At 43.8% G+C, this 26,853-nt stretch overlaps 1 protein-coding gene across 1 annotated transcript; it reads right to left on the minus strand.

Annotated features, from left to right (window-relative positions):
• Positions 1-586: 586 nt before the first annotated feature.
• On the minus strand, positions 587-26,853 carry PROSER2 (proline and serine rich 2). Its single transcript, XM_075427624.1, has 4 exons — positions 26,662-26,853; positions 17,028-17,243; positions 5,479-5,731; positions 587-4,578 (listed from the first exon to the last, which is right to left on the minus strand). Exons 2-4 carry the CDS (start codon positions 17,205-17,207, stop codon positions 3,593-3,595), a joined length of 1,419 nt encoding a protein of 472 aa, XP_075283739.1. The 5' UTR covers positions 17,208-17,243; positions 26,662-26,853; the 3' UTR covers positions 587-3,592.

The raw sequence follows: 26,853 nt of genomic DNA on the forward strand, positions 1-26,853 counted from the left end.
CTCTTGGTTTTTATTACATCAAAGTTGGTTAGTTTTGGCTCTAAACCATTCCCTACTCAAAGTGGGACAAGTCCCAGTGCGAGGTGATTTACCCACCACCTCAGCTACGCAGCATTTCATGAAGAAACCTTCACCTCTACGCTCTACTTGGCAGCAGCACCTTGTAACATGCGCCAGAGTCAGCACTTACTTCCAACCAAGGAACTACCTTAGCAGCCTTGACATGCAAGAAGCCAAACGACAGACAGAAGGGCAGCAACAACTCATGCACGTGCTCAGGAGGGATGGGTAGGAATATCCACTGAAGGGGAACTTTCTGCTATGCCAAAAGGAAAACCTGTACCCTCAGCAGGATCACGCTCACGTATGGGAACACCCATGGAAACACAAAGATGAGTTGCTATTCTTTCACATATACAATATTCCTCTTGTAGAAGTCATTTAAATATTGCGAAACACTGGGAGAGGGGGGGCTCCTGCCTACTTCAAACACTGTTCAGGATGAACCTCAGTCCTGCAAGGACGCTGGGCACAGTTCCTGAAGCCGAGCAATAAGAATACAAATCTCTCATCAGAAGACAGGCATAATCCTCCCTTCTGCCCTCCCCTTCACCCGTGCTGTGACAGGATTTAGCTCTGGCTCACACACATCCACAGCTGCAAAAAGAAGAGTTATTAAATTGATATTAGCCATTAAAGCAAGTCACTTCCCTCCTCCAAGAAGGACGCGTGCTACTGGGTGACAAAGAAGGAAACTCCACCTCCATCAGCTACCGTTTCATTGGTTTTATCCCAGTTTAATAGATGATTTATCAGATTTGTGCAAGACAGTTACCTCTAACACAAGGGAAGAAAAATAAAACCACAGCAACATATACACACAAAACCAGATACACAAAATAGAGCTAAATTTATGTACAGGTTATTAGCAGCTAGTCTCTTAACTTCATTTAGTACATGGCTTTACTCACTACAGTTTTAGGCACGGAGAAGAATTTACCAGTAGGATATTTGCTATAATGAAGGGCCACAATGAATACCTCGTTCCAAGTCCTCCCTGGGCAGAGGCTGGTTTATCTAATGCAGATCTAACGCTCACTTCCCACCAGCTGAGGATGCAGCCCTGCACAAAGGATGAAAGAACATGATCCAGCTAATTCAGCATACTGCAGCTTTACACTTTAGATACTAAACATCTAATTTTATTTTTAAAGTAGGTTATGTTACAGAGTTATCGAACAGGACAGAATTTCAATGAAACAATTAGCATCAAGGGTTTTTTCCCCCCCCTATTTGCTTAGCATGGACTCCCAGCTGTAAACAACTCTAAGAAGAGCTGGCAAGAAATGATTAGATGTGAAGATTGCTTCGTACGCACTTCACATTTATAATGAAGAATTTGCTTTAACAGGATTTAAAAGCACAAAGGTCATGAAACATTTAAATTTACTTAGCAGGTTATGTTAATTAATTATGATGCATCATCCACATGTAGGACTCCACTCCAGGCTGCGCTGAAGCAGGTGCTTGGATGTGTTTTATGTTCTTCCTTGTCTTTCTGATTTAGGCCTACAGACTCAGAACCCAGCAAAATAACCACATGCTTTACTTGCAGCATACAAGCAGCCTTTTTTGTTTCAGCGGCACTTCTCACATTCGATTATGCACGCCTAAGTGCTTTGCCAGACTGAGGAATGGCCACATATTGTAATTACTGATCGCTTATGTATGGTGTGCCCGTCAATGAGGAACACGATCGCTTCGCAGTGAAAAGGATGAAAAGAACAACTACATAACAGATCCAGCCAGATACCATAACACCATTAAAAATTTAAGCAGCAAGAAGATAATTTAAAAAAAATAAACCCCAAACAACAAAAAACTTTAACTTATGAGGCAGGTTGAGAATGACGCAAAGATCTTTCCTTCACGACAGCTTCATTTACAAGTACAGCTCAGCAAGTCTGAAATCCTTTATCACAAGGGCTACGAACTTGTTGATCACAGTTATGTCAGAGCTCCTCGCTGAAGGGTGTGTCAGCCCATGACAGCCGCTCCCCTCCTCTGCTCCAAGGTTTATCACTCAGCTCCTTGGGAAAAAGAGAGGGTTGCTTGAGGCTTTAGATAGTGCAGAGAATAAGTGAGTTTATCCCTTTCGAAAAAAACCCAAAACCCAGAGAACTCTTAAACATGCAGGAGTAACAATGAGAAATTTAGAGGGTCTTGAGTTTGGCATTTGATTTTAAAATGGCTATTCTTGACGCTTTCAGGTGTACAAAAAGGGAAGGGAGTTTTAATGTGGAAGAGCAGCATTGCCATATAAAAAAAAAAAACCATACCAACACAAAGATATATTTTGGGACCATCTTTAAAAGCGTGTCTGTTGAACAAAGGCAAAATAACACCAGCTTGGACCATTCGGGAGCTACGTGCCCTTGCACACAGCTCTCTCCTGTAACTCCACTTAGCCTGCAAGAATTTTGGCTCTAACTTCTGTTATGCATTGGCAGGGCAGAATCAAATAAGGCTGTGAGCAGAGGATTACTCGAGCTGTCAAACTACAGGAAGATCAAATGACGGTTTTTAGCAGTAACAGAGCTTACAACTACTCAGTGTACCACAGCTACCATTCAAAAAGTAACAGTTTCTTCACGGGAACCCTCACGGAGAAGATCAGACTTTCCACATGAGGTTCTCGCATTCGGTACACAGTTAACTTGTTCCTATGGCTTCCCTGCTCTAAGACGGTCACTGGTACAGAACAGTTGGGGTCACAGATTGTCAGGAGACTCTTTGGCTGTCAGTGCGAAAACCGGCGCACGGTGCATATCCTTGAGGCGCATCCGGTGCCTCTCACTGGACACGGAGCTTGCTAGAGCGTGACCAAGAAGCAGGTGGCTGGGAAGAAAGGCAAGACGTCCAGCAAAGCAGCGGAGTGACGCGGTCGCCCGCTCGAAGCTTGGGCCGCTCCGTCGAGAAGGTCGAAACAGAAACCACCCTCTGTGCAGTCTGAAGGCAAGTGGGGACAGAGCAAGGATGCAGAAGACTCCACCACTGGTAGGGAACAAAGCCAAGCCAGATAATATAGGCAATAAAAAAAGTCACGGAAGTGCGTCACGCTGGTCAGAAATGTCAGTTTTGATGCTATCTCGAGCTCCGACGAACAGACACACATATGTGGGCAAGACAAACGGAGCTCTCGTTTTTGGCTTCAGAAAGAGCAAAAGGAAGATTTACCATTCAGTTTGCTATGTACAACAATACTGCACTGTACACTTCATTAACGAGATGCTGTCTGCTACAGTTCAGCATCGCTTAAATAAAATTCCTCTTAGTCACGAAGAGCAACAGACGAGTATCTCTGCAAGAAGGAGAGCTGAAACCCACCGCTGCACGTGACCGCATGTGGTGCCAGTCCTTCTGGGACAAACACGAGCGGTCATTCCACAGTATCTAGTGCCTCCGCAGCTTGCCTGAAGCAGAGAACTTCCCCTCTCTTCTCCCAAACCATTTGATCCCAATCCTGTTGGGACTATTCTAGCACAAAGCCACACTATCACCTCCCCCTGTCACCAAAACGTTCCCATCCGAATTACGCAGTCTCTTTTAGTAGTCCCAGTTTGCGAAGTGCCTCTCTCCTAGCTTCTTCTGTTGAGCCACGGCCAGAAAACTGTACCGTGATCCCTTGGGATCGAAATCCTGAAGGTCTAGGCAGCGAACCTGATCTCCTCCTCATATCCGGGTTTAGACTAGGTTGTTTACAATCATTAAAACTTTTTGCTGTGTTCTGCTGCGCGCTGCTGACCTTGTTAGCAGCAAGAGCTACCTCTGGTTTGATTGTTACAGTTTTGCCCGTAGGAAGGAAAGGGCTGGGCTTGCTTTTTAAAATCTCGTGGATGTTTTGATATCCATTGGGAACAGCGCCTGCCTGTTTGGGCTGCACGTCAAGCTGCTGAGTGCTCGGGGCATGGTCCACTTGGTCCTGAGCTGGCTTGCTCTTAACGAGGCCAAGTTTTGTCAAGGCCTCGTATCGTGTCTGCTCAGAGGAGAGATCCCTTAAGGAAGAACTTCTGTTACGTGACAAGAAATCATTTTTCTGCAGCTTCTCCTCCAGTTCAGCTGCCAAAGCTCCTCCATTGATGTTGGCCAGCACCTGAGCTCTCCGCTCCTGGACGTTAACCGCTGCTTTTGAAATAGTCTCACTGAATTCTTTGCCACTGACATTCGTTATGTTGATGTTGCTCGGGAACCGGTGCAGTTTGGGTGCAGGTGCAGGAGGGTGCTTCGGAGCCACGAAATAATCACCGTTGGCTACAGGGTTTTTCTTGTCGGAATTGCCTTCCTTGAGGGCACTGGAGAAGTGCACCCTGCTCTCCATCTGCTGCTCGGACATCTTCTGGGCCATGATGAGCGGAGTGGGGACAGAGCGAAGCAATTTTGGATGCTGGACTGGAGGAGGGGGTGGAGGAGGAAGAGGAAGCGTCTCGGACATCGATGGTGGTGGTGCAGGGGGATGCGGGGGAAGGTCAGCAGGTACAGCTGGTTTAGGGCTCTCACTTCTCCAGGTTGCATCCAACACTTAAAAAGACAAAGCAGCAACAACGTCATTAAATCTTCACATAGAGCAGAACACATGGCTTTCCATCACCCAGGATTAGCAAACATCAGTACTCCCCTCCTCCAAACTTTCTAACTCAAAGTCAGCCCACATTGCCAGAAGAAACGATAACTGAACCCCTAGCAACGGCATCTTGTAGGTGACACTGTAGTTCAAGTCACCATATTTACGGTGTGTTCACTAGAAGCCCTCTTTCTGCCATTCATTCACAATCTGCATGCTAGCTTCACTGTGCTTGAATCGCTGCTTTTTCTAAAAGAGTTTTGCCATTCTTATTTATTATAACAGCCAGGAAAGGACACACTACATCCCACTGTATGTCCAGGCTGATAAATCTACTCTCCAAAAATGGAGAGAGCAAACTCTACAGGGCGAATAAAACACCATGCCGTATACTACCTTGTCACAAACCTAGCGATAGGATCATATGCCTTTCAGTCCCACACAAAGTAACACTACAAACAATCTGCTATCTTAAAACTCTTAGAGAAAGTCTTCAGAGGTCTCTGAGAGAAGCAGAGCATGAACACATTGAACACTAGTCTGCCTTGCTGCGATGCCCCTGCACAACACTTAGCTCTGTTGCAGCTCAGTCACCAGGTAGGCGACTGATGCAGCAGTCCAACAACTTCATCATATGCATGACCTCCATCAGAGGGAAAAAAAGTTACAGTAACAGCAAGAATTTCAGAAATCCCAAGTCAAATTAAAATCACAGTCCTTAGAGCTCCTGATGTGTAACAGATTCATCTTGACGTCATATGGAAGGTATAGAATTTCTTCAGCTGTTTCTGTTGAGAACTGGAGTACTTCAGGGCTAGGTCAAAGAGAAAACCCACACTTTCAAGAAATGCTACTACCTGGTTCTGCTTCTCTGCTAGCAGGGCCTTCATGGTCGCTACTCTCAGGTGTTGACTGTACTAAGTCGATGATATCTTCAGTCTCTGAATGACTGGACACATTTTCTTCTGTTGACCTTGGAGACTGACAGTGGATGCCACTGTCACGTAGGACCGGCTCCTCCAAGTCATCTTCTAAGGCATCTATGGTTTCCTCAAAGAACATGAGAACATCCTGCTCTTCGTGAGTTAAGTGTTTCAGACTCTCATCATCCTATGGAGAGAAAACAGGCAAAAAGATTAATGCCCTACAGGTAAGCACAGGTAAGTACACTGACAGCAAACACAGCACCCCTTTTCGAGGGCCAAAAGGGGCAAGATGAAACAGGCAGTCACACCAGAGGCATCTCCTGCTCGCTGTTTCATCCCTTCTCAAAGAGGCCTTCAGCCACTACAATGCAAGAGTTAAAAGCGCCAGGAGTTTACAGTGCGTTAGTTTTGACTGAAGAACAACAAGCGGTATTCCATCCTTTAAAGGACCTAACTTCAGTTCAGCAGACAAGTGTCCACTTGAGCTGGACAGAACAAATTGCTAAGATTGTAACAGCAGTCTAAAAAAACCCAACCAAAGCCCCACAGAAACCCAGCACCACCCACCCCACCTGTGCCTTTACAAGGGGTAAGACAGCTTCTTCAGGCTCCAAACTGGAGGAAGCCATTTCAGTTGCCATCTCAGGTTCAGGGACACGGCTTGGGAGCAGCATGGACTGCAAAGGGTGCGTTCCGGACAGTCCGACAAATGGGTTCGTTCCCTTTTTGCTCTACACCAAGTGGGACCTGGCTTCTAGAGGCAGAGCTGGAGCTGAAATCTGGCTCTGCCACTGCCATCTGAGTTATCCAGAGTTATGTGGTAGATTATAAAGCAGTAAGAAGGAGGAAGAGGGTTTCTAAAGATGCTAACTTTGAGTTACATAAAGGAAAAATTTAGAATAAATATGAAGATGTGTTCCCTAGCAGTAAAGTGCTTTGGGCTATTTTCTCCAGCAGGAAACAATCCCATAGACCACAGAAGTGATAAACAGTCACTTGGATTATCTAGTCTTCATTTTCTATGAGTCACTGCTCTTGATTAGCTTGATTAACACAATATCGCTATGAGAAGCTAGGCAGCAATGTGCAAACTCTTTTCCTTCCACCTACACCCTGGGAAACACTCACTTTTCCAGAAGCTTGGAGATGACAAAGAATTATTAGGAAAGGCACCAAATTAAGACAATGGATACAGGAAAGACATTTCCTAAGAGAGCTGCGTGAGTTCTGGAATGTAACTAAGTATTGTTGAAAAGTAAGCGAGGTTTTCCCTTTTCTGCACTGAATTTCTCTCCCACCCTGCACATACTGGAAACTTGGCCATCGGTAACTTAAGGCGGCACCGGCAAAGCAATACAAGACAGTTTCTTTTCTCACATCTACTTTTCGCCTCTCCAAGGACATCCGATTGTGCATACAGGTAACAAGGCTACTTCTCAATGGAGGATTGGGGGAATTTAGGTAAACACCTAAAGGTATGCAGGGCAAATATCCAAGAGGTAGACATGCTCTTGCTAGGGCAGCACAACTTGCTTCAAACTCACCGTGCCTGTTCAGATCATCTTGCTTTAGATTAGAATAGAAATAAGCATGTGCAGCCCTACCTGTTAACTCCTTGCGCAAACAAAGCATTTATCCCCATCCCGGGCATTAAAAATAAGAACAATGTACCTCTGCAGAAAAGTAGTGCCTGTAGATTCAGAACTACAAAGTGCTTCATTGTACCAAGTGGCAGTTAGTTTCTAAGCACCCAAAACACTACAGACGAGAAAATAAATGCTTTAGGGCTCTTAGTTGCATTCTCCTGTGTGGCCAGTAGGACATTTTCCCTGTAAATAAGTAAATGAAATACAGAAGACAGACACACAGCCTTTCAGCCACTCTTAGTTCAGACACTTCGGGACAGGTTTGCTCATTTGTGGCTGCAATCATCTGAACACAGAAGTGTTCAGTCACAGCTGGCACAGTCTTCCGCTTTAACAGAAAACAAGTCTTGCAAGGAAATATGAAGTTGGTTCCAAAAAGAGGCTCATACTACAACTACATTTCTAGAGATCCAGATTCATCGTCATCAGGTGAACATGGTTTGATGGCTGGGAAAGACATACAGAGGTGTGGGTATTTTACCTTCCACAGTGCACTGTCAGAATAAGTATTTATTTACTTACTCCAGCATGCAGCAAAACTGCTACAAAAGCTGAAATTCTGATGCCATTTGCAATTGCCTATTTAAAGCACTAACTTCAAAGGCTGACGTATTCCACAACTCGCACCCACCACATGGCAGAGCTCAGTTTTCAAATGCCAAGGAAAGTTTTACAGCTGCACTTGAAAAGTGAGAGACAGACAAGTCACTTTTTTTTTTTTCTTAATGGATGTTGCAATCTCCTTCCTTCCCCACCCAAATACTCATAGGGCTGCTATGTCTAGTAGGCGAGAGAATGACAGGAAAGGAGCCGTTGTTAGGTAGGCCCTAGCTGGAGCCGAACAGGACTCCAAGAAGCTTTTGTTGCGAGTGAGCTCATTGCAGGAGCCAGACTTCCGCAGGCAAGGGAAAAAAAAGAGGGCTGTGCTCACATAGTTCATAGCAGCAGCAGACCCAGACTGCGGTGCAGTAGAGAAATGCTTGCACGACGTTTTTTTCATTTAAAAGAACAACTGCTCCCACATGAGCTTAACTTCTTTGATCAAGAGCTGAGCAACACAGCATGCGAACCGAAACAAAGAGTGTCGGAAGCCCCTCCTTTCATCCGTTTCTGCGCTGCAAGACTGAGCGCCTTTCCACGCCAGGTAAGATTTGCAGGAGGATTGGTCAGCAGAGCGCTCTGACTTACCATCCCTCATGGATCTTGCTGAAATGAGCAGTCTCCCTTTAGGTGAAGGATCCAAAATGACTAACCATCCCTTTGCAAATACATTTACACAGTAAATGGCATACCTAGATTTGAAAGGTCAGCCTCATCTCAGCTAGCACTTTGATCTCTTTCCTCATGCAGTTTTCCTTCAAGATGACCAATGTCACATTTCCTCAGGGGAGAAAAAAAATAAAAGGACCAAAACAAACCCCAGCAGCTCTAGAGATCAGGCAGCATTATGGCAGGTCACCCTACTGAGATGCAAGGCATCTAGCCTGGCTACAAACTCCCTCAGGCAAGGCATGGTTTGGTTTGTGAGACAAGGAAATAATCCCATTTTAGACACACAAGCACAACGAAAATAAAACTACTCGAGTGGGTCACACCAAAGGAGCTCAGAGATGTAGAGGAAGCAGTGACTTGCTTTACCTCTGCTCTGAGAACACCGGTGTATTATGAAATACCTGCCTGTATTACTTATAATATAGTAACGCTTTCAGAAAGATGGGAGAAATTTTGTTGTAGTTAACTGGTACCAGTTTTAACCAAGCTTACTAAGTCTATTTGTAATTAGTCAATTTTCCACATAATCCAAGTACTGGAACTGCCCATATTGTTCTTGGGCTGGTTTTCCAGGCCTCCTTTCTGTTTTAACAGTCAAAGCAAAGTCTTTTCAGTTACTGGAGTTATTCCCCTCATACTTTCCACCAGCTCCCTACTCTTCATACACAAACACACCTCCCAAAACTCAGTCTCACATACACCTAACGCTACTGACTTAAAAGCTACTGTCAAAAGACAGCCTAAATTTGAAACTTGAAAACTGTGCCTTTGCTAAGAATAAAAGAGGCTGCTTGGACAGAAGAAGTTTGGGATGCAAACAGCTGAAATAGCTGAGTATGCTCAGCTGGCATTAATATTTTAGATCCCTGTGCAGCCAAACATTACCTCCTTACGCTGAACAGGAAAGAGTCTGTTATGATGGTCTTTGGTTTAAAAGATGAAAAAAAAAAAAGAAACAAAGAAAAAGGAGAAAAGAGGAATAGAATCTGTTTCATAGAAAAGATCCCTTTCCTACCTGTCCAAAACAGTGACTTAATATCAGAGGCCCACAATTTTTCACACGCATCTGCAGAGATTTTTATCATCATATCCAGACCTAGAATCCTAAGACCAGCACAGCTTTGACAGAAAGAGGATAGCGGGGGAAATCCCAAGACACCTGCAGTGGCTTAAAAAAAAGCCAGACCCCAGCACCATTCTTCTAGGAACTGCTAGAGAACTGAATGGCACTACCCATGTCCAACAGTTACACTTCAATTAGCAAAATACCAGGAGAACAGCAGATTCAACTGATTCATCATCAATCACTTGACAGTCCCAAGGAATTAATAGGCACAGTTCCATGGGAGAGAAGTGACTGGATGCTTCTCAAAAAACCGTGAAGGGAGCAAACTGTTCTAATACAGAGGAGGAAGAGAGCGATGTGGCACCACTCAGGCCTCAGCCTGCTAATAACCAGGCAGGCAGTTCTACGTGTAAAAAGAGAGGGGGGGGGGGGGGGGGGGGCAGAAAGCAAGCCCTGCATGCAGGAACAGCGAGCATCAGAACAGGTCCGAAAGCTTCAGCGCAGAAGAAAAAGGCAAGTACCTCTCATTCTATTTACAGAAAAGGGAAACAGAATGGATCGCACCGCTGCATTGCGTAAGTTGGAAGCAAGTGAATCACAGCTAAGAACAAGAACTACCACACAGGATCACCCCAAAAAGGCTGTTCAGTTCGGCAGCCTGCCCTCAGCCACCAGCGCTGCACAGGACAGGGGAACAGGGCTGGGGGAAGAGTTGTGCTGTAAAATGGATAGATTCATATTTCTCCTCCCTACATCTTTCCAGTTTCCAGCAATACACAGCTTAAGGACTCCCCAGTTGCATCTGCATCTGTGTACTTCATAGCCCTTAATGAGCTTTTCTAACATGAATTCATCTTATTGTTTAAGCCCATTTAAATGGCTGGCATTCACAGCATTCTGTGGCAATGAGTTCCACACTTTAATTGTGTGCTGTGTCAAAAAGTACTTCCTTTACAACGCACTATCTGATGATTTTGATAATACCATTTAATGTGGTGAAAAAGACTGTAATATTGAATGTTGTTTTCTTCAGTTTATTAACATAATTGTACCTGTGTGCTTCATAATAGTTAGCAAAGCATATAATCAACAGGTCATAAGTCAGGAAACAAATGATCTAGAAGTGTTTAAAAAATAAACTAGACGAACTGAAATCATAAACTGACTGAAGTACTCCTAACCTACTCTTCAAAAAGCAAGCTAAAGCAATGCAAGATCTAGTTAAACTCTGAAGACATCCCTTTGGTTTTCAAAGTCAGGCTGATCAGCTTAAAATTTCTCTTTCCCTTTAGTTTCTGTGTTAGAACAACACTGAGAAAAACTGGGAAACATTTCAGGCAAAAGCCTCTAAACACTTTTTACAAAAAAAAAAAAAATCAAATAATTTCACACCAACCTCATTTCTCATAGAGAAGGTGACTGACTTCGCCAATAGGCATAAGCACAAAATGCGATAAGCCTTGATTTGAAGGATTTATTACATGGTCCCCAAAAATGAAGAAAGAGAGATGAGTAAGGAAACTATGCCCTGATGAAGCTACTGCAAGGTACCTATGTAAGTGGGCAGCAGGGGAGAGATTGTTAGTTTTGAGAAGTAGCATGATGTATCATAAAACAAATAATGAAACAAGTCCTGAACAGATTTATCCCTACATCTCTATTATCTGATACTTCACTAACGACAGTAAACAATGAATTTTGTATGTGCTGATGCTCTTATGCTGGGAGATGCTGCTGCAAGAACTAGGCACGACAGAATGAGACCTTCATGAACCGTGTAAGTGGGCTGGCCGTCCACGAGATCAAATTCAGCTGAAAGACACCTGAATAGAGAGTGATGAACAATGATTAAGTGGCAATACAAGACAGAAGGAGTTGCAGGTCAGTTTAAGTGCCATAAAGAGGAAAGAGTGCCATTCGGGTATGCGAATGTCAGTCTGGGACGTATTAACCAGGGTGATGAAATAACAGCACATCCTCATTCAGAACACAGAGTTCAGATTCAGTCACTGAACTCTGGAAAGGATGCAGCCAATCTGGACAGGGTCCAGAATAAAGCTGGGAGCGCTGAGAGTTTAACTGCACAGGAAGGCTGGAAGAATGCAGCACGTAATGTCTTAAACCACAGAAGAACGGGTGGTAGGTGGACACAGCCCTGTATGTATTTGAATATATAAAATGTTGCCCACTAGGTGCAGTGAAGGCAAGACAAGTTAAAATTGGCTTTTATACTTCAGAAACTCCATTCCAAGTATTCCTTGAAAAAGAAATTAGTGGAGTACAAAGAAACTGCTTTGGAAGTCCAGGAGTGCCTGTCAGTGAGGGTTACAGAGCAGAGCTGCCCACCTGCTGGAATAATCTTTATCTACCAGATCCCTCTCTGAAGCAGAATGATCCAGTTTAGAGATCCTGAAGGCAGTTTGCACTCTATGCACATTCTCACTAGCACATTTTACAGAAAGGTCATTATTTGCTAGGAGTCAGGCTCTTTACCTCCTATAGTCACAGTCCAAAGCAAGTGATCCTCCAGCCCCTCTTCCTCACCACTTCTTGCCCTGCTGGTAGGAACAATGACTCTTCTTTTTCTATGGCATGCTGCTTCCAAGTCACACTAACACCAATTTAAAGGGGATGAAGCACAGCATAGCTCTCTCCGCACTCTATAACCAGTAGCTTCCATCCACCTAAAGACAGGTGTATCTCTAGAAAGTATCAAACAGCCATAAAAATTCTTCTCATATTTTTTGTGTATTGTTATTTAGCAGACTACTTAGATATGGTGAAAGACCTCATAGTACAGTAAAGCCTGCAGAGTAACAGTATCAGGGGGGGAAAATATCTTAATTTTATTTTCCTAAAATAAAATAAAAGGCTGAGTCTCTCGGGACTTTCCCTTGAGTGTACCTGAAGTGCAGCTCAGCATCACAAGACTCTGCACACTCAAACCATGAGAAAAAAGGTGGCAGCGGGCTAACAGACACACAATCTGTCCTTTTCCAGTAACTCCTAAAATCACACTGGAATCCCAGGACCTCCTCAGGGAGGCTGGGGCAAAGAGACAGTAACACAGTGCACTTAGAACACCAGGTTGTTTAAATTATGTGTACTGATCCTAAAAAGGATAAAGGTCACAGCAACTAGTTTTTAGGCTCCAAGAGACATCATAAGTACAAAATAAAACAGGTCAACCCTGAGTTAAATATCTGAGTGTGTCAAATAAGATACTGAGCCAGCTCAGAGTACTGACAAGAAACTTGCTCTTCCTGTCTGTGTAACCAGTGTTCAAAACGTCACCTGTACTATACGAGGTACCCAGTAGCGACAAACCATCTACCGTGACTAGATATCAAGCCTTGTTAGAGCTACAGAGAAAGCTTATTTGAAGAAATAACAAACAGCATAAGCAAGACATCTTTTTAGATTAACATCCATCTGCCAATTTAGGCCACTTCATTAATGACTAAAAGAAACAGTCACTTGACCAAATTCTAGAGGTCACGATTGCACCAAAAAGAGTGGTGATGAACTTTGGTTCAGAGAGATCCTTGGTTAATGCCAAAGGCAAAAAAAAAAAGAAACCACCATCCACCTAACCCACAGCATGATCCATTGAGAGTAACAAGGAACTCACTGTCCCTCAAACCTATCAGTCAGTAAGACATATTCATAAACAGAAGGTTTAGCACATAGTACTGAAGCCATATCAGCAGATCCAAGGCACTGGCATAACTCGTCAGTAGCGCAGTTCCAAGCGACACAGCTCACTTAGGTACAACCAGCACCTTCTGGTATGACTTTTCATAGGTGATACTATTGTCCCAGCATGTTACTCACACCTAGAAACTAAAGCAGTTACTCATGGCTGAGAATAGATACACAGTACAATCACCACAGCAAAGCACTGAAAAAGAAGGATTGGCTTTAAGTAGTCAGTCTGCACCTACTCGGTCAACGGAACAAGGCAAATTGCTTCAAAAAAAGCTAAGACCTAGTTTTATATCCGAATTACGTGTCCTTACATTGTTGCAAATGTACTTCACTGGAAGTTAATTCCTACACCGCACATCAGGGAGTGTCATTCAGGAACGAGTTTTGGAAGTCAGAACTGCCAAGCAGAACACAGTGGGTTTGTTTCCCCTCCCCCTTGGATAGTGCAACCGATTCCACGAATCGAGAAGGTACACTTGTCTCATCCTTTTGCCAAGCATACGCATGGACACCTCCTTCACTGAAAAGAAACCAGAATAGATGTGCAAATTCATGTCCACCTATATAAGAACTTCTATGGTTATAAGATACAGAGAAAAGCTGAGGGGAAGGAAAGAGCTTTAGGGGGTGCTGCGAGATGAAAATATCAAGCCAAACATTCCTCCCATCTAAATGCAGGCTCTTGTCTTCAGCTGCAGTGACAAATTTGGCAGCATAAATCCAGACCCGAACATCTATCATTTAGATGGAACATTCTACTGCAATCAAGATAGGACATCAGCACCTTGCTTTCTGCTTTAAAAAAAAAAATTGGCTTTAAGGACTGCAGTTGTCAAAGACGAGCTAAAAGCACCATCATGTAGGTAAGAAGCAGCTGAGAAATTTGTCAAAATTGATCTGAACTGACAAAAGCTGACAGGTAAGAATCACACACGCAGAGTTTTAAGACCTTTTTGGCACATGGCAATTGATGTCCATCTCCTAGTCACTCCTAAATCAGCAACCAGTTCCACAGCACCTAACGCCAGCGCAGACACACAGGATGCGAGAACAGTCAGCCAAACCAGCCGCAACCAGCCAGCGTAGGCTAACGCCAGTCCAAGTGTTTGTCTCTATTATCACATCCCTAGGTTTGTTTGAATTCCACAGATGTAACGCAAAGGTTATATTTAGTGACTAATGTAGTTTGACACTGAGAAGCTTAAGAGCCTCTTTTTTGTAATTGAGTAGGAAGAAGCCTGCAGCAGTATAGGCCTGTCATAAAAAACACTGCTACACTTTTTTCCTTTGCAAGGCCATCAAAAAAATTCAAAGTCAACCCTGACCTTCCCTGTTGTGTTTCTAAGTGAACAGATCCAGAAAAGCAATAAATGAAGAGGCAGGTAAGTCTGTAGTTGCCTCTGTTTCAGAGCTAAGGTCTGGTATGCCTGAAAAAATCTGTCCCTTCCTTCCTTTCTCAGAGTTGGTCTAATAAGAAATTACTTGTCTACACAAAGTTATTGATCGCCTCCCTCTCATCAGGCCATCAAAACTTCTGCACCTTCTGAACTTTTATAGAAAAACTAATGGAGCAAGAAGTCAAGGTCGCTAGGACCATGTTCCAGCGACTAGCTTTTCCTCTTACAAATCCCCTGATGCTCAGTGGACTGTAAAAATCATGCTTTTAATACACAATTACACAAGAATGTAGAAAAAGAAATTTTTGAAAAATATTGCTTTTGTCCTGAGGATTTCTAAAGCCTGTTTCAGTGCTGAAAGGCATCTGTGAGTGGAACAATACTGTTTTATTACATCAGACCACAAAAAAGAAAGATCTGCGTAGCACTAAAGACTTGAATCCCATTTACTCATCTACAACTGCCAGAATGTCCTTCATATGGAGTTCACCACAGACCCCACCCCCAAACTCAGAAAGTGAAATTATGCCTTTATTGAAGAGAGTTTCCACTCTCCAACCTGTTACTCCATGCATGCTAGCTGCCAGCCTTATCGGACATGCCACCTACTATGCTGCTGGAAGAACAGTCAGGGAAGGGGATCTGTGGCACCAGAATGAAACTTGTCAGTACATCCTTCACTTTCTTCATGCGCAAACTCAAACAAGACAAACTGCAAGCTGCAGGAACTTCTTTTGCTGATGCACAGATCTGATGGGAATTACCTAAACCTGCAGCCAGCTTTTACTCCATCTATAAAGTAATGCATTACAAAGTAGGAAGGGATTCCAATTCTAGCTGATGCATCATCGTATGGGCTATCACATGATAAGATCTAGTTAGACCAAGGCAATCTATATCATTTTCTGACACAGCAGACTCCGGATGAGACTGCACAAACACACCGATTCATACACAGCCCTATTATTCAGTACTGATTTTTTCAGAAGACCAGTCTCATGTCTGCTACTGCAGCTAAGAATAAAACCCAATGAAACACGATTGGCTACTAGTCTGATAACCTGGAAAACTGGAATCTGAGTCATGCATGAAATTAACTTAGAATTCTGCATAAAATTATCTCTAATTTTTAACAAAGTGTGACTCCCATTGTAATTCTCTAAGATCCAATCAGTTTTCATACAACAAACAACATACTCTAAATACCCAAGTCCAAATGGTGACTTGGCTACTTTCTCAACCTCCCCCACCTCACAGCTTTGTTCTACAGCAGATCAGAAACAGTTAAGGGACTAAATTTAGTAATGCTTGTTTTGTGTTTTAACTAGCAACACAAGCTGCCCTAAGGATGCAGCAGAGCATTAACTGAGTTTCTTTTCATTACAAACAACCAAGAAGAAATATCTTTAGAATTGCCTCAGTTGCCAAAAAGCTCATGCAGTAGCACAAAACACTGAGCATTTCTGAGGTATATAGATAAATGCAGGTATCAACCTGCCAACCTATTTTCATCGTTTACTCTTTCACCGCAACAAGTTACTTCACTAAAAGGAAGCTAGCAGGGAGGCCAGAGGGAAAGATATGGAAAGCCTAATTCCATGTTTAAGGTAAGACAGAGATTTAGATTCCCATTTAAGGAAAGCATGTTTACCAGAGCGCTCTTTGCTCAATTAAAAATGGAGGCTTTTCAAATGGTTGTGATGATAAAAAGAAATGTGCAAGGAACCATACCTGCTTTCTAGGCTTAGCCCATCACAGTACAAACAGTACTGTTGAGTTCACTGCCTGAATCATCCTCCTAATTGGAAAAACACAGAAGTGCATCCTACTCCCTCAATTACTCACATACTATTTAAATGGCCACACACTCATGTTCACTAATGCAAAGACAGCTTTGTTTATGGTGATGTATTTGTTACTCACCTAATTATATGAAGGTGGAATAAGCTGAGACCTTCATTCAGGAGTGTCAACAAGGAGCTTAAGCAAGAAACAGCGTATAGAACCAACACTATCCTTAAGTTGCTTTACAAGCTACTTCAGAAAGCCAGGACAGGGATGTACACCACATGCGGGTGGTTGCACTGAGCTGCCCAGCGTAATGTGTGCTCCTCATTGCCGTTCCCGGTTCTCTGGGAGGAGTGGCCAGACAGAAGCACTCTCCAAGCCCTCAGAGACAATCAGACCAGAATAACAAGCTATTGTACCATATCAGAGTAGTTATTGTACCGAATCAGAGTAGCCTTTCGGTTTGTTAACAAAGACCACAAGCAAACATTTAGGACTAGAAATGGCAAAAATCAACACTTAATTAAAAAAAACATCCTGTGACATGAACAAAGCTACTAATGTAATTTGTATCATTAAGTGTAAGGCTCATTACACACTTACCAAGGCAGTATTTCTGCACCTAGCTTGGCTGCCACGATTTTCCACACTGCCTCCCCTTTCCGTGCTCCCAAGTGCGTGCTTTGGAGAGATTTCAGATGCCATTTCAGCAGAATCTGAGAGAAGTTTTCTAGGCATGACACTCTCTTGACTTATTGACCCCGATGCAGCGCAGAATGCCATCAGCAAATTACGTAGGGCTGCTAGCTTTATTCATTTCTGAAAACAGAGAACAACATGTTACACTTCAAAATACTGTAAAAGGAATAGAAAATAAAGAGTAAAAACGATCCCACACAAGTTAATAACAGGCATACCTTTATGCTCTAGAACATGTCTACCACCCGTGGGCACCTTTTAAAAAAGTTAGTCTTAGTCTGAAAGATGACTTTAAAAATCCAGTGTAGCAAGGTTTTGTACCCCATCATGTGTGCTTCCAAACCGGTCTACACTTACAAGCACGGACCCTGCACACACACCTGTCCTACAGATTCAGCTTGTGTTTTCCGTTATGACACATCATGAACAGTAATATAATCCCATCGGCTGAGAGATCAACTGACCCAGTTCAAAGATCTTCATCTTTTATTAGCTTTTAGACAAGAATTCTGTTTATCAGATCACGAGGGAAACAGAATCCAGTTAATTGCAGCAGTGCTAGGAAAATAACTCATGTGTTACTGAAGCAGCTCTGTGCGAGCTGCTCCTGGTGAAAGATCCACGAACTTAATGCCATTTTTGCACCATCGTGTTACACAGCAAAATTGTGTTTTAACATTTACAGAGTTTTTATTTCACTCAGCCAAGAAAAAAACAGTGGGTTTACATTTGGACGATGCTTACTGGAACAGACATACACACCAGCGTTTACTGCAGAAAAAGCCCCAAGTTTTTTTAAGCCATCCTAGTGCTCAGTTCTGTAATTGCCATCATCTCCCAAAGCACTTTGGCAGAATTTCTTCCTTCATTCGCAAAGTACGATAAAAGACAAGAGTCATCCTTTTGCACTAACAGGGGGAAAACAAGTAGAACCTAGCTCATCTTTCTCTCCAATACGTTAAAACATCCTTCGCAACACGAAATTGCCTTGTTCTTTACCAGCCCATCCTTTCACCCACCCTGCCTGTGACCAGGTAACAGCAGTGACGCATTCCTCAAAAGAGTTTGTTCCGAGGTACCACATTCTACGCAGCCAGCTGGGAACTGGATACCGTTACCGTGACACTGTACTAATGAAATGAGATGGTCCTGCTGCCCAAGCGCTTCTCCCTTTATTATGGTTCGGGAGGTGACATGAGAAGCAAAGTCAAGTCTGCATTTCCAATTCAATTGGATTACTTCTTCTTCCCTACCGCTGTCAGCTGAGGGCTGAGAAACCAGAGCCTCCTGGTAAGCTGATTAGCGTTTCATAGCAGTGAGATAACATCTGCCAATACTGAGCAACAATTCTATCCCACTGATCGTTTCCTCCCAGGAGAGGGCTATGACATTACCAGAGGTACGTAGGAACGCTCCCTCGTCTATGCCGTAGCACCAACACATGTCCTGTGGGGAAGGCTCCCACACAACGTAGCTAGGCTGCAGGCCAGCAAGTCTTGGAAGCACAATCCACATAAAAAGAGCACTGGATTGTGATGATAAAAGCATCCAATAGCCTTTCTTACAAACATCAGGTCTAACGATTAAGATTTAGCCTTGCTTTTACATAAAAAGAACATTCTTCCTTTCTTCTATTAATAACATTGGCTATAAAAAGACACCATGCATCCTCAGTATAATGGTTTTTAAGTGAAGCCACAGAGGTAGAAACATGCTCTTGGTCCTGGTCATCAGGCATCACCAAAGACAGGCAGACATGAGAGCAGTAGCTGCTGTACCTCTGGGTGCCACGTGCCCAGGCTCAAACCAAAAAGCTATGCTGCAGAAAGCTAAGCTGGAAAAGAGCAGCCCAAGTCTAGAAGACAGCCTGCAACAGCAGCTCCATCTACAACAAACCCTGTGGCACTGAATAGCCACACACAAGAAAACATGTATCATTTGTAGAAGGCAACGTTATCAGTGAAAATCTTGACTCCTCTGAAATGCTACACACAAACACACACAAATATACGCATATAATTTTTAGAAGGCAAGACTGTCAGAGAAAATGTTGACACTTCTGAAATTCACAGAAAACTCCTACTGACTTCAGATTTCATCCCATGACTTACAAGGCGATGTTCAGATGGAAAAGAGTCTAAGGAGGGACCAGCAAGAGGCGAGTACTCCTACTGACATCCAATATAATGTGAGTGTTATTTCCTCATCAGCACTTTTACACTGCAGCATCAGTCTTTATCCAGGTGTCCCCAGTATAAACTGGACATGCCACATTTGTTCAGTCCTTCAGTGATGTATTATAGACAAACACTAGATTACTAGAATTATACTCAAAGCTGTTCGTGAACATTTTATAGACTACATTATGAGAGGTCATAGCTCCAGATGACAATAGATATCATAGACAAGACCCACATTTAAAGACTAAGCAAATGAAGATATTAATCCAAGTTACCAAGAAACCAATCAATGGGCCAAAACTTTGATGAAGAAGAAAGTATTTAAGAGTACTGTTCTGCTTTCTCCAACAGCAAAACCTTAGCATAACCAGGTGTAAGCTTCACAGTGGGCCATCTACATCCAGGACAGAAGGCACACCCAGATTCAGGAGTAATAAACACGAAAGCCACAAGTTCTAAACAACAACAAACAACTCTGCTTCCAGCAAGCTCCTGTTACTCATTTTGGAGCTCAAGCTCCGATGCTTCACAAAGCTCCTGAACAATGAATAAAGGCAGTGACTGCAAGTGGTTAAGAGAGCCACCCACACAAGATCAAGCAGCAGGCACTATGGCACTGGTTTCGCTTTTGTGTTGTAAGCTGTGGCTTCTTTGGAGGTTTTGCTCATTTCAGAAAAGCTCAGGAGCCATGCAGTAGCCTGTGAACCTGCAGAAAGGAGGTGGGGGGAAGGTCTTTTTCCCTTCTCTCTCTCACATCATCCCTAACACTTCAAGGGTACATGTCAGTAAGGCCATCACCCATTCATATATATTATTTCTTCTCCCCTTTGCTGTGTTGTTTTTGTGCTTTAAGGGAGAAACTCCTACATATTTGCACAATGCCTGGAGCAGCTACAGCTGATGTGAGGTTGCCCAGCACTGCTGCAATAGATACAGCATGCTTTACAGACAATTTCCCCTCCTAACCATGGCTAACGCAGAAGTCCCTTCACCCTTCTCATGTCCCCTCTATTAAGTGGAAAACTTTGTGGATTTAAGATATAGTCAAGAATCTAATGAATTTCAAGAAGACCCCACTGCTTGTTTCAGTAGGATTGCCTAGGTAACAAGCAAGGGTTCAAAAATAAGGCAGCCATCCTCAGAGAGAGCAAGAACAGCAGGACGACAGGCGGCTGCTCCTCCCGACCTTCAGAGACACATTAAATATGAAAGTTGCTCAATACAGGATTTGTGGCTTGGTCTGTTCAATGCATTGTAGTGAGGTTTTTTTTTGCTTGGTTTAAGAGATATGTGCCTGTACCATTAGGGATTAATAAAAAAAGAAATCAGACCATGACACAAGCATGCGTAAGTGTGACAGGAACAGTACTACTTGGGCAGAAGATCCCAAATACTAAACCAAAAAGGCACCTTAGGACAGCGGTGATTCTATCAACTGAAATGATCACTTCTCAGTTACACTAGAGCTAGCTTTCATGAGATATTTAAAACAGTATAATTCACACATCACACGTTTGTCAGAGGGTTGTAGGAGGAAATTGAAATACCCTGAAGTTAACATTGAATTTTACCTCCAAAGACTTAATTTTGCTTTGACAGAGGCACATAATTCAGAGAGACTGCACTGAGTTGCCATCAAAGATAAACTGCAGCCTGTCTGTTTAGAAAGACTATTTTTATAGTTTTGCTGACTAAGATTACTTCTCCACTGAAGTTCAATGTTAGCATTTACAAAGGACAGTTTCTGTAGTAGCAGGAGATTGAAAAAATTGTTCATTAATACTCCTGTTTGAAGACCAGCTTAATAGGCAAAAAGATCAATCCTGCAAAAATGGAAGACATTTAGAGGCTAAAAGTCAACCACTATACAAGCCAGGAGCCAAAAGCCAGCAAACAGACAGCATTATCCCATTTACTGCACGATATATTTAAGGTAAGTAGAGTCAACAATTTTTAGCAAGTTATCATACATTTTTTAAAGGACACAATATCAGCCTCTCCCTACCCTCGCTATGCATACAATTTCTAGAACGCTTTTTGCCTGAACCATTTCTTAAGCTAGATTTCTAAGCCCAGACTATACTCCGAGCATCACGCACACTTTGCCTGCTCCTAAACAGCGATTTCTCAGCAACACAAACAAAACAGAAGAACTGGCCAGTGAACTTCAAGTTTTGTTTTAATCTGTCAGCTGTACACAGACATACCAATGCACACTCAGCCCTGCATGCACCATCAGTCGCCTGCACTCCACGGCAGCGCTTGAGTTTGGAGAGTTAAGCATCTGTAAAAAACATCTGAAAGTACTCTCAGGTCATTCAGAGTGTTACTGTGGGATAGGTTTTATAAAAATAATGGTACAGGGGCAGACTAGAGACCTGTATCTCTATTAGCCTCTGACAGTTAGCAGGGAGAGTATGTAAAACAAGGCAAGTAGAGAGTAGGAATTCATTCAAATTCCTGCAAATTGTGGTCGTGAGGCCACAGGGCTTCCCAAAACAGGCCAGGTGTTTGTGTCTAATAACCTGATGAATTTTTCCTTGTATTAAGTTCTCCTGCAACATACCTTTAGACCTGCTGTACAGGATCACAGCTAAACAAAACCAGCTGGCCCATGACACGTCTTTACTGAGCCACTGCTCTTACAAGCATCTCCAAACTAACTGGCCCAGCATGGTGGACACAGCTCCAGAGCTATCAGCAACCGAACTCTTCTCACCTCCTTCAGGATATGAAATACAGAGTAAATCCTTGAGCTTTAGAGGTAACCCATGTCCTACTCTTGTGATACAAAGTAAGATTTCAGCGCTGCCTACAAAGGACAAACCTCACAGACAGGTTGATTAGGAGCACACGGGATGGCTGAAGAGGTATTGCTTTGAGCACATAACCCCAGAATCAGACAGCAAATTTGTAAGCTGTCCTCATAGAAAGAGCCAAAAACATCCTGAAGTAACAAGCAACAATGTTTGATGTTTAGGAACCAAGGTAAACCAAAACTGGCCAACAGTTAAATTCTGACTTTTCTTCTCCATATCATAAGTGCAGATGCTTACCATAATGTGCTAATACATTTTACTCTGATGCACATTCCTTATCTGCTCATGAAAAATCCTGTCTGTCCAAAACAGTCATGGCTATTTAAGATCCAGTAACCAGGAAATGTTCCTGCCCTTGTTTAGAGAGGGACTGTCATCATAGTGCAAGCAGTCAAACAGAAATGCTGACCATTACAAAAAACAAACCCCTTCCAAAGCCCCCAAAATTACACCCCCTCCGCCCCAGCCTATGACAGTATGAACCTCTAAACAGAACCAGGCCAACAGCATTTTTATAGACACTGGACATCAGTTCTGACTGAGATTTTCAGAATGGACGACAAGTAAGTTTGAACAAGCTCGGGGTACTCTCAGGGTAGCATGGCAGCCTGTGACAGACATGCAGCTACAACCACAGTAATTAGAGTGCTAACAACGACGCGAGACTCCCAGAATTTAAGGGAATTTAATGCAAGTAACCCCAACATTTTGTTTTAAACTTCCTGGTTTCTGTGGTGCATTCGTGACAATTCAAACTTTCCTCTACAGGCTGGAGAGCTACAAAATCCATTAGTTTTAAAACTAAAAACAAAGATTCTCTCAGTCCTCTAAATCTGGAAGCTGGAGCCTTGAGAAACACACTGAATGTCATTCATACAACTTGCACTAGAATTTGAGAGCACTGCCAACAGTGAAATAATTAATCCTGTGTACATAAGTTTTTAAAAGAACTAGATGGGCAAGGCACCAATTCAGTAAAACTTCAATCCAGATGACTTCACTAGGGTATTTCATCACAAGTCTAAATGGTTTGCTGAATTAGATCTCAAATTAAATGTAGCAACCACATAAAAAGAAAGGAAACAATCACAAACCAACATTTTCATCACCTAAGTAATAATTCAATTACTACATTGAATTCTCCAAATCACACTTTGCTCAGAAACAATGCTTAAGGTCACACCTTTGACCACATTAATCCGAGTCTCAAAATACCAGAAAAAGATGGTTCAATACTGTGCTTCAGTCTTTACTGGTCTTTCTGGATTTTCAAGAACAGCCTTTTTAGCTTCCTGAGACCCTATACTTTAGAAACTTCCCTCACCTACTGAAGACAACTAACCCAATGCAAGACAAGAGACCTTTTGCAAAAGCCTAGATCATCATTACCTCATCATCCTCTCTGCAGTGTTTGGGAAATGCTGCTTGTTTTAAAACAGGCAGGGCAATACCAATGCAGGATTTGACGATGCTAAGCACACTGGGCCAGCCTCAAGACAGAATTTATTCAGGAGAAATCTACGAAGCAGGTTCTCACACGCCTTATCCCTTGAAAGTAAACTCTGTCTCCAGTTCACTACACCAACAGCAGCTTCAGCTGAATCCTGTTGCCTAAAGCAAAGCAGGCCGGTGGCAAAGCTTTGCATACAATAGTGTGAGTTAAATCACCAGCGAAGGATCCCTGAAGCGCTCACATTTCCCATGTGTTTACAGCAACGGAATCCTTCCCTGCCCCAGCTAAAAATAAAACTATAGCCAGTGACAAGTTGTTACTTTTCTTTAGATTAACGCCTTACCCGAGGATAACGATAAGGCTCTCACTGGTACTCTGCAGCTGAGATTCGATGACCACTATCTGCTCAGTGGGAGAACGAAGTACGATACCCAGGGCTGTCCAGTCCAGTATCATACGAGGCTTTAAACACATCCAAGTGATGCCCGAGGTCTCTTCTGACTTCAAATGTCCATACGCAAATTTCAACAAGGAAAGCGTCCAATTCTTTATAAAGATACTCTTTTTAAATCTCCCTTGTTAACATCAGGGTGGTGCTATCTATGACAGCCAACCCTTTAGAAATGTGAAATGTACACAATTTCAGGCACAGAGTCCTCTGTAATTAGGGAACTTCTGTCTTGTTACAGGTGTAGCATCACTGGGGTTTAGGGTTTCATTATGTAACTACTGCCACAGGCATAGCAAAGGTGAACCAAATCCTGTTTCACAAAGTATTTAAGACAGCAAGATAATTTTCAGCCCCAGTACGGCCGTGTCACAGTCTCACAGCTGGATCTTAGGTTGCTTTCCTATGTTTTTTTTTTGTGAATGCTATGCTGGTATAGGGAGGAAGGCAGAAGACATTTGAAGCACAAACCAGAGGTGTTTAAAAAACAGCCGATTTAATGCACGTTTCATTCCTATGTAAGTACATAAAGGTCTGCTGCCCCAAGGCAAACAGAGCTGAAAACAGCACTGGCAAAACAGAGCAGTAAATTCTTGCCCTGGACTTTCCTTGGTACGGGGGTAATCAATACACACCCAATAGAAAAGGATATCTTTAAGCAGTTAGTTACACTGGAAATTAAAATTCCTTGCTCTTAATAAAAATTTTAATAAAAAAAAAAAAAGGAGGGAGGACTCGGTAACAGTGTTTGACACAGCCTGGCTGGCTGGCTCGCTTTGAAAGCCACATTCATATGCTCATTTATTTTCATGCTCCAGTATTTTAGAAGGTCAGTCAGCCTGAGACTAGTCAACTGCTCAGGAGTTAAGTTGCTCCAGTTACTATATTCAATCAGTGAGACCCTCTGCCAACATTGGTTAATATTTTTCTCAGAGGCATGCAAGAAAAAGCAGCTATAACCAACAGGAGGGGAAGAGTTTTACTACTGACAAAATAGAGATATGTGATATAGAATCTCCCTGTTCCTTTCCAGTGTCAGGCGTTACTTGTACTTCTAGTCACAAAAGTTCATTTTACTCATTCACTCTCCATTGTAAAAACCCCAAACAAATCCTTGATAAGAAAGACACAGCTGGAAAACCTATTCCATTTCTCAGAAATAATTAGTATTTTCATTTATTGGAGACCCGAGTGAGCAACTACTTTCTTTTTTTCCTTTTACTGTTTAAACACCAGCTCCCCCCCTTATACAGCAGTAATTACTGCAAAGGAAGGAGCAAAGCCACAATCATTATTCTTTATCATAGTACTTGTACAAGGAAGTCCATCTGCAATGCTGCATTAGTCAAGGATCTGTAGAAGAGTCTTAAAATAATACCTTTTTTATTAGCCTAAGCCAGAAATTGCAAACAGCTTTTAAAACTAAGACTTGTGCTTTAGGGTTTGGGAAGAAGCCTTTCCTCCTGCGCTCTTCATAAAAGGAAGCGGAAAGGAAACAATCGCTACTTTCATTTCTGATACCTGTTGCAGTTTCAAATGCTTGCAAAATTTTTAGAAAGAGAGGAAAGACATCTGGAGGAGATTGTCTATTCCACCTGCACGACCGTGACCGCAGGAATCCCCTCTGGCTCCACCCGCGCCCAGGACCCCGCACAACAGGGCTCCGCTCCCCACTCCCTCCTCTCGGTCCCCCGCTGAAACAACCACCCTTCGGGAAACGTGCCCTTCAGATCCCGGGTGACTGAAAATCCCGAGCGCGTTTTTAAGGCTGGGGTTTCTCTTACGCATACCGCACCTCGCCCAAACCACCCAAGACTGCTGTCTGAAGAAGCGCCAGCCATCTCGGGCTCACCATCTCCAGGCGGGAAAGGCACCGGACAGGGCACGGGGGGGGGGGGGGGGGGGGGAGTACTTTTTGAACTAGAATCTGCTACTGTCTCAGCCAACGGTAACTTTAAATTGCAGAGAGCCAGAAAGCGACAGGGAGGAACAAGGCAGCGCTTTGCCATCACCCCCCCGTCAGCCAGCAACACCACGCACCCCAAGTTCAACAACGCCCGCGTACAAAACCTGTCCTTAAATCCCTTTTCTTTTCTTAAAAGTTGCCACTTAGCACACGCACGCTGTTTTTAGACGGGATGCGATGGGGAAGAATAAGAAACCCGAGGGAAATAAAGAAAATAATCCTTAGCGCAGGTCAGTACTGGGAAACGAAGTGCCGCACGCCGCAGGGCAGCGGATCGCTGACAGTTTCCCTCCGCCGTGGCCGGAGCCCGGCCCAGCCCGGAGCCCCGGTGAGGCGGGAGGAAATCAAAAATCCATTAATGATAATAAGACCAACATCGAACCGCTCCTATCAAGGGCTGACAAACGCGCGGAGCGCTCCCCGGCCCCTCCCCGAAGAGAGACCGAGCCGGGGCAGGCGGAGCGGCGGGAGCTCATCGCCTCACGCCCCCGGCGCCCCTCGCCGCCAGCCCCCGGTGCCAGGAGGCGAGAACCGGAGCCAGGGGCGCGGGGGGAAGCGAAAATCCCCTCAGGCGGAGCCGGGGGCGAGGGGGGAAGCGAAAATCCCCTCAGGTAGAGCGCCAAGGCTGCGCGCAAGGCGAGGGGATTCCTCTGAGGGGATGGCTGCACTCACCGGCTGCGGGGAGAGGCGGCGGAGGGCCGGGCGAGGAGCGGCAACGAGCCCCGGAGAAGAACGGGAGCGGCAGCTCCGACCAAGCGCGGGCTCCGGCGGGCAGCCGGCCCCCAACTCATGCGCACTGCGCCCGGCCACCACCCACGGCGGGCGGTTAAAGCGACAGGCGCGGCGGCGGGGCCGGGGCGGCTC

This window comes from Opisthocomus hoazin, chromosome 8 (genome assembly GCF_030867145.1).
Source record: "Opisthocomus hoazin isolate bOpiHoa1 chromosome 8, bOpiHoa1.hap1, whole genome shotgun sequence".
In the NCBI taxonomy this organism is placed as follows: Eukaryota; Metazoa; Chordata; class Aves; order Opisthocomiformes; family Opisthocomidae; genus Opisthocomus; species Opisthocomus hoazin.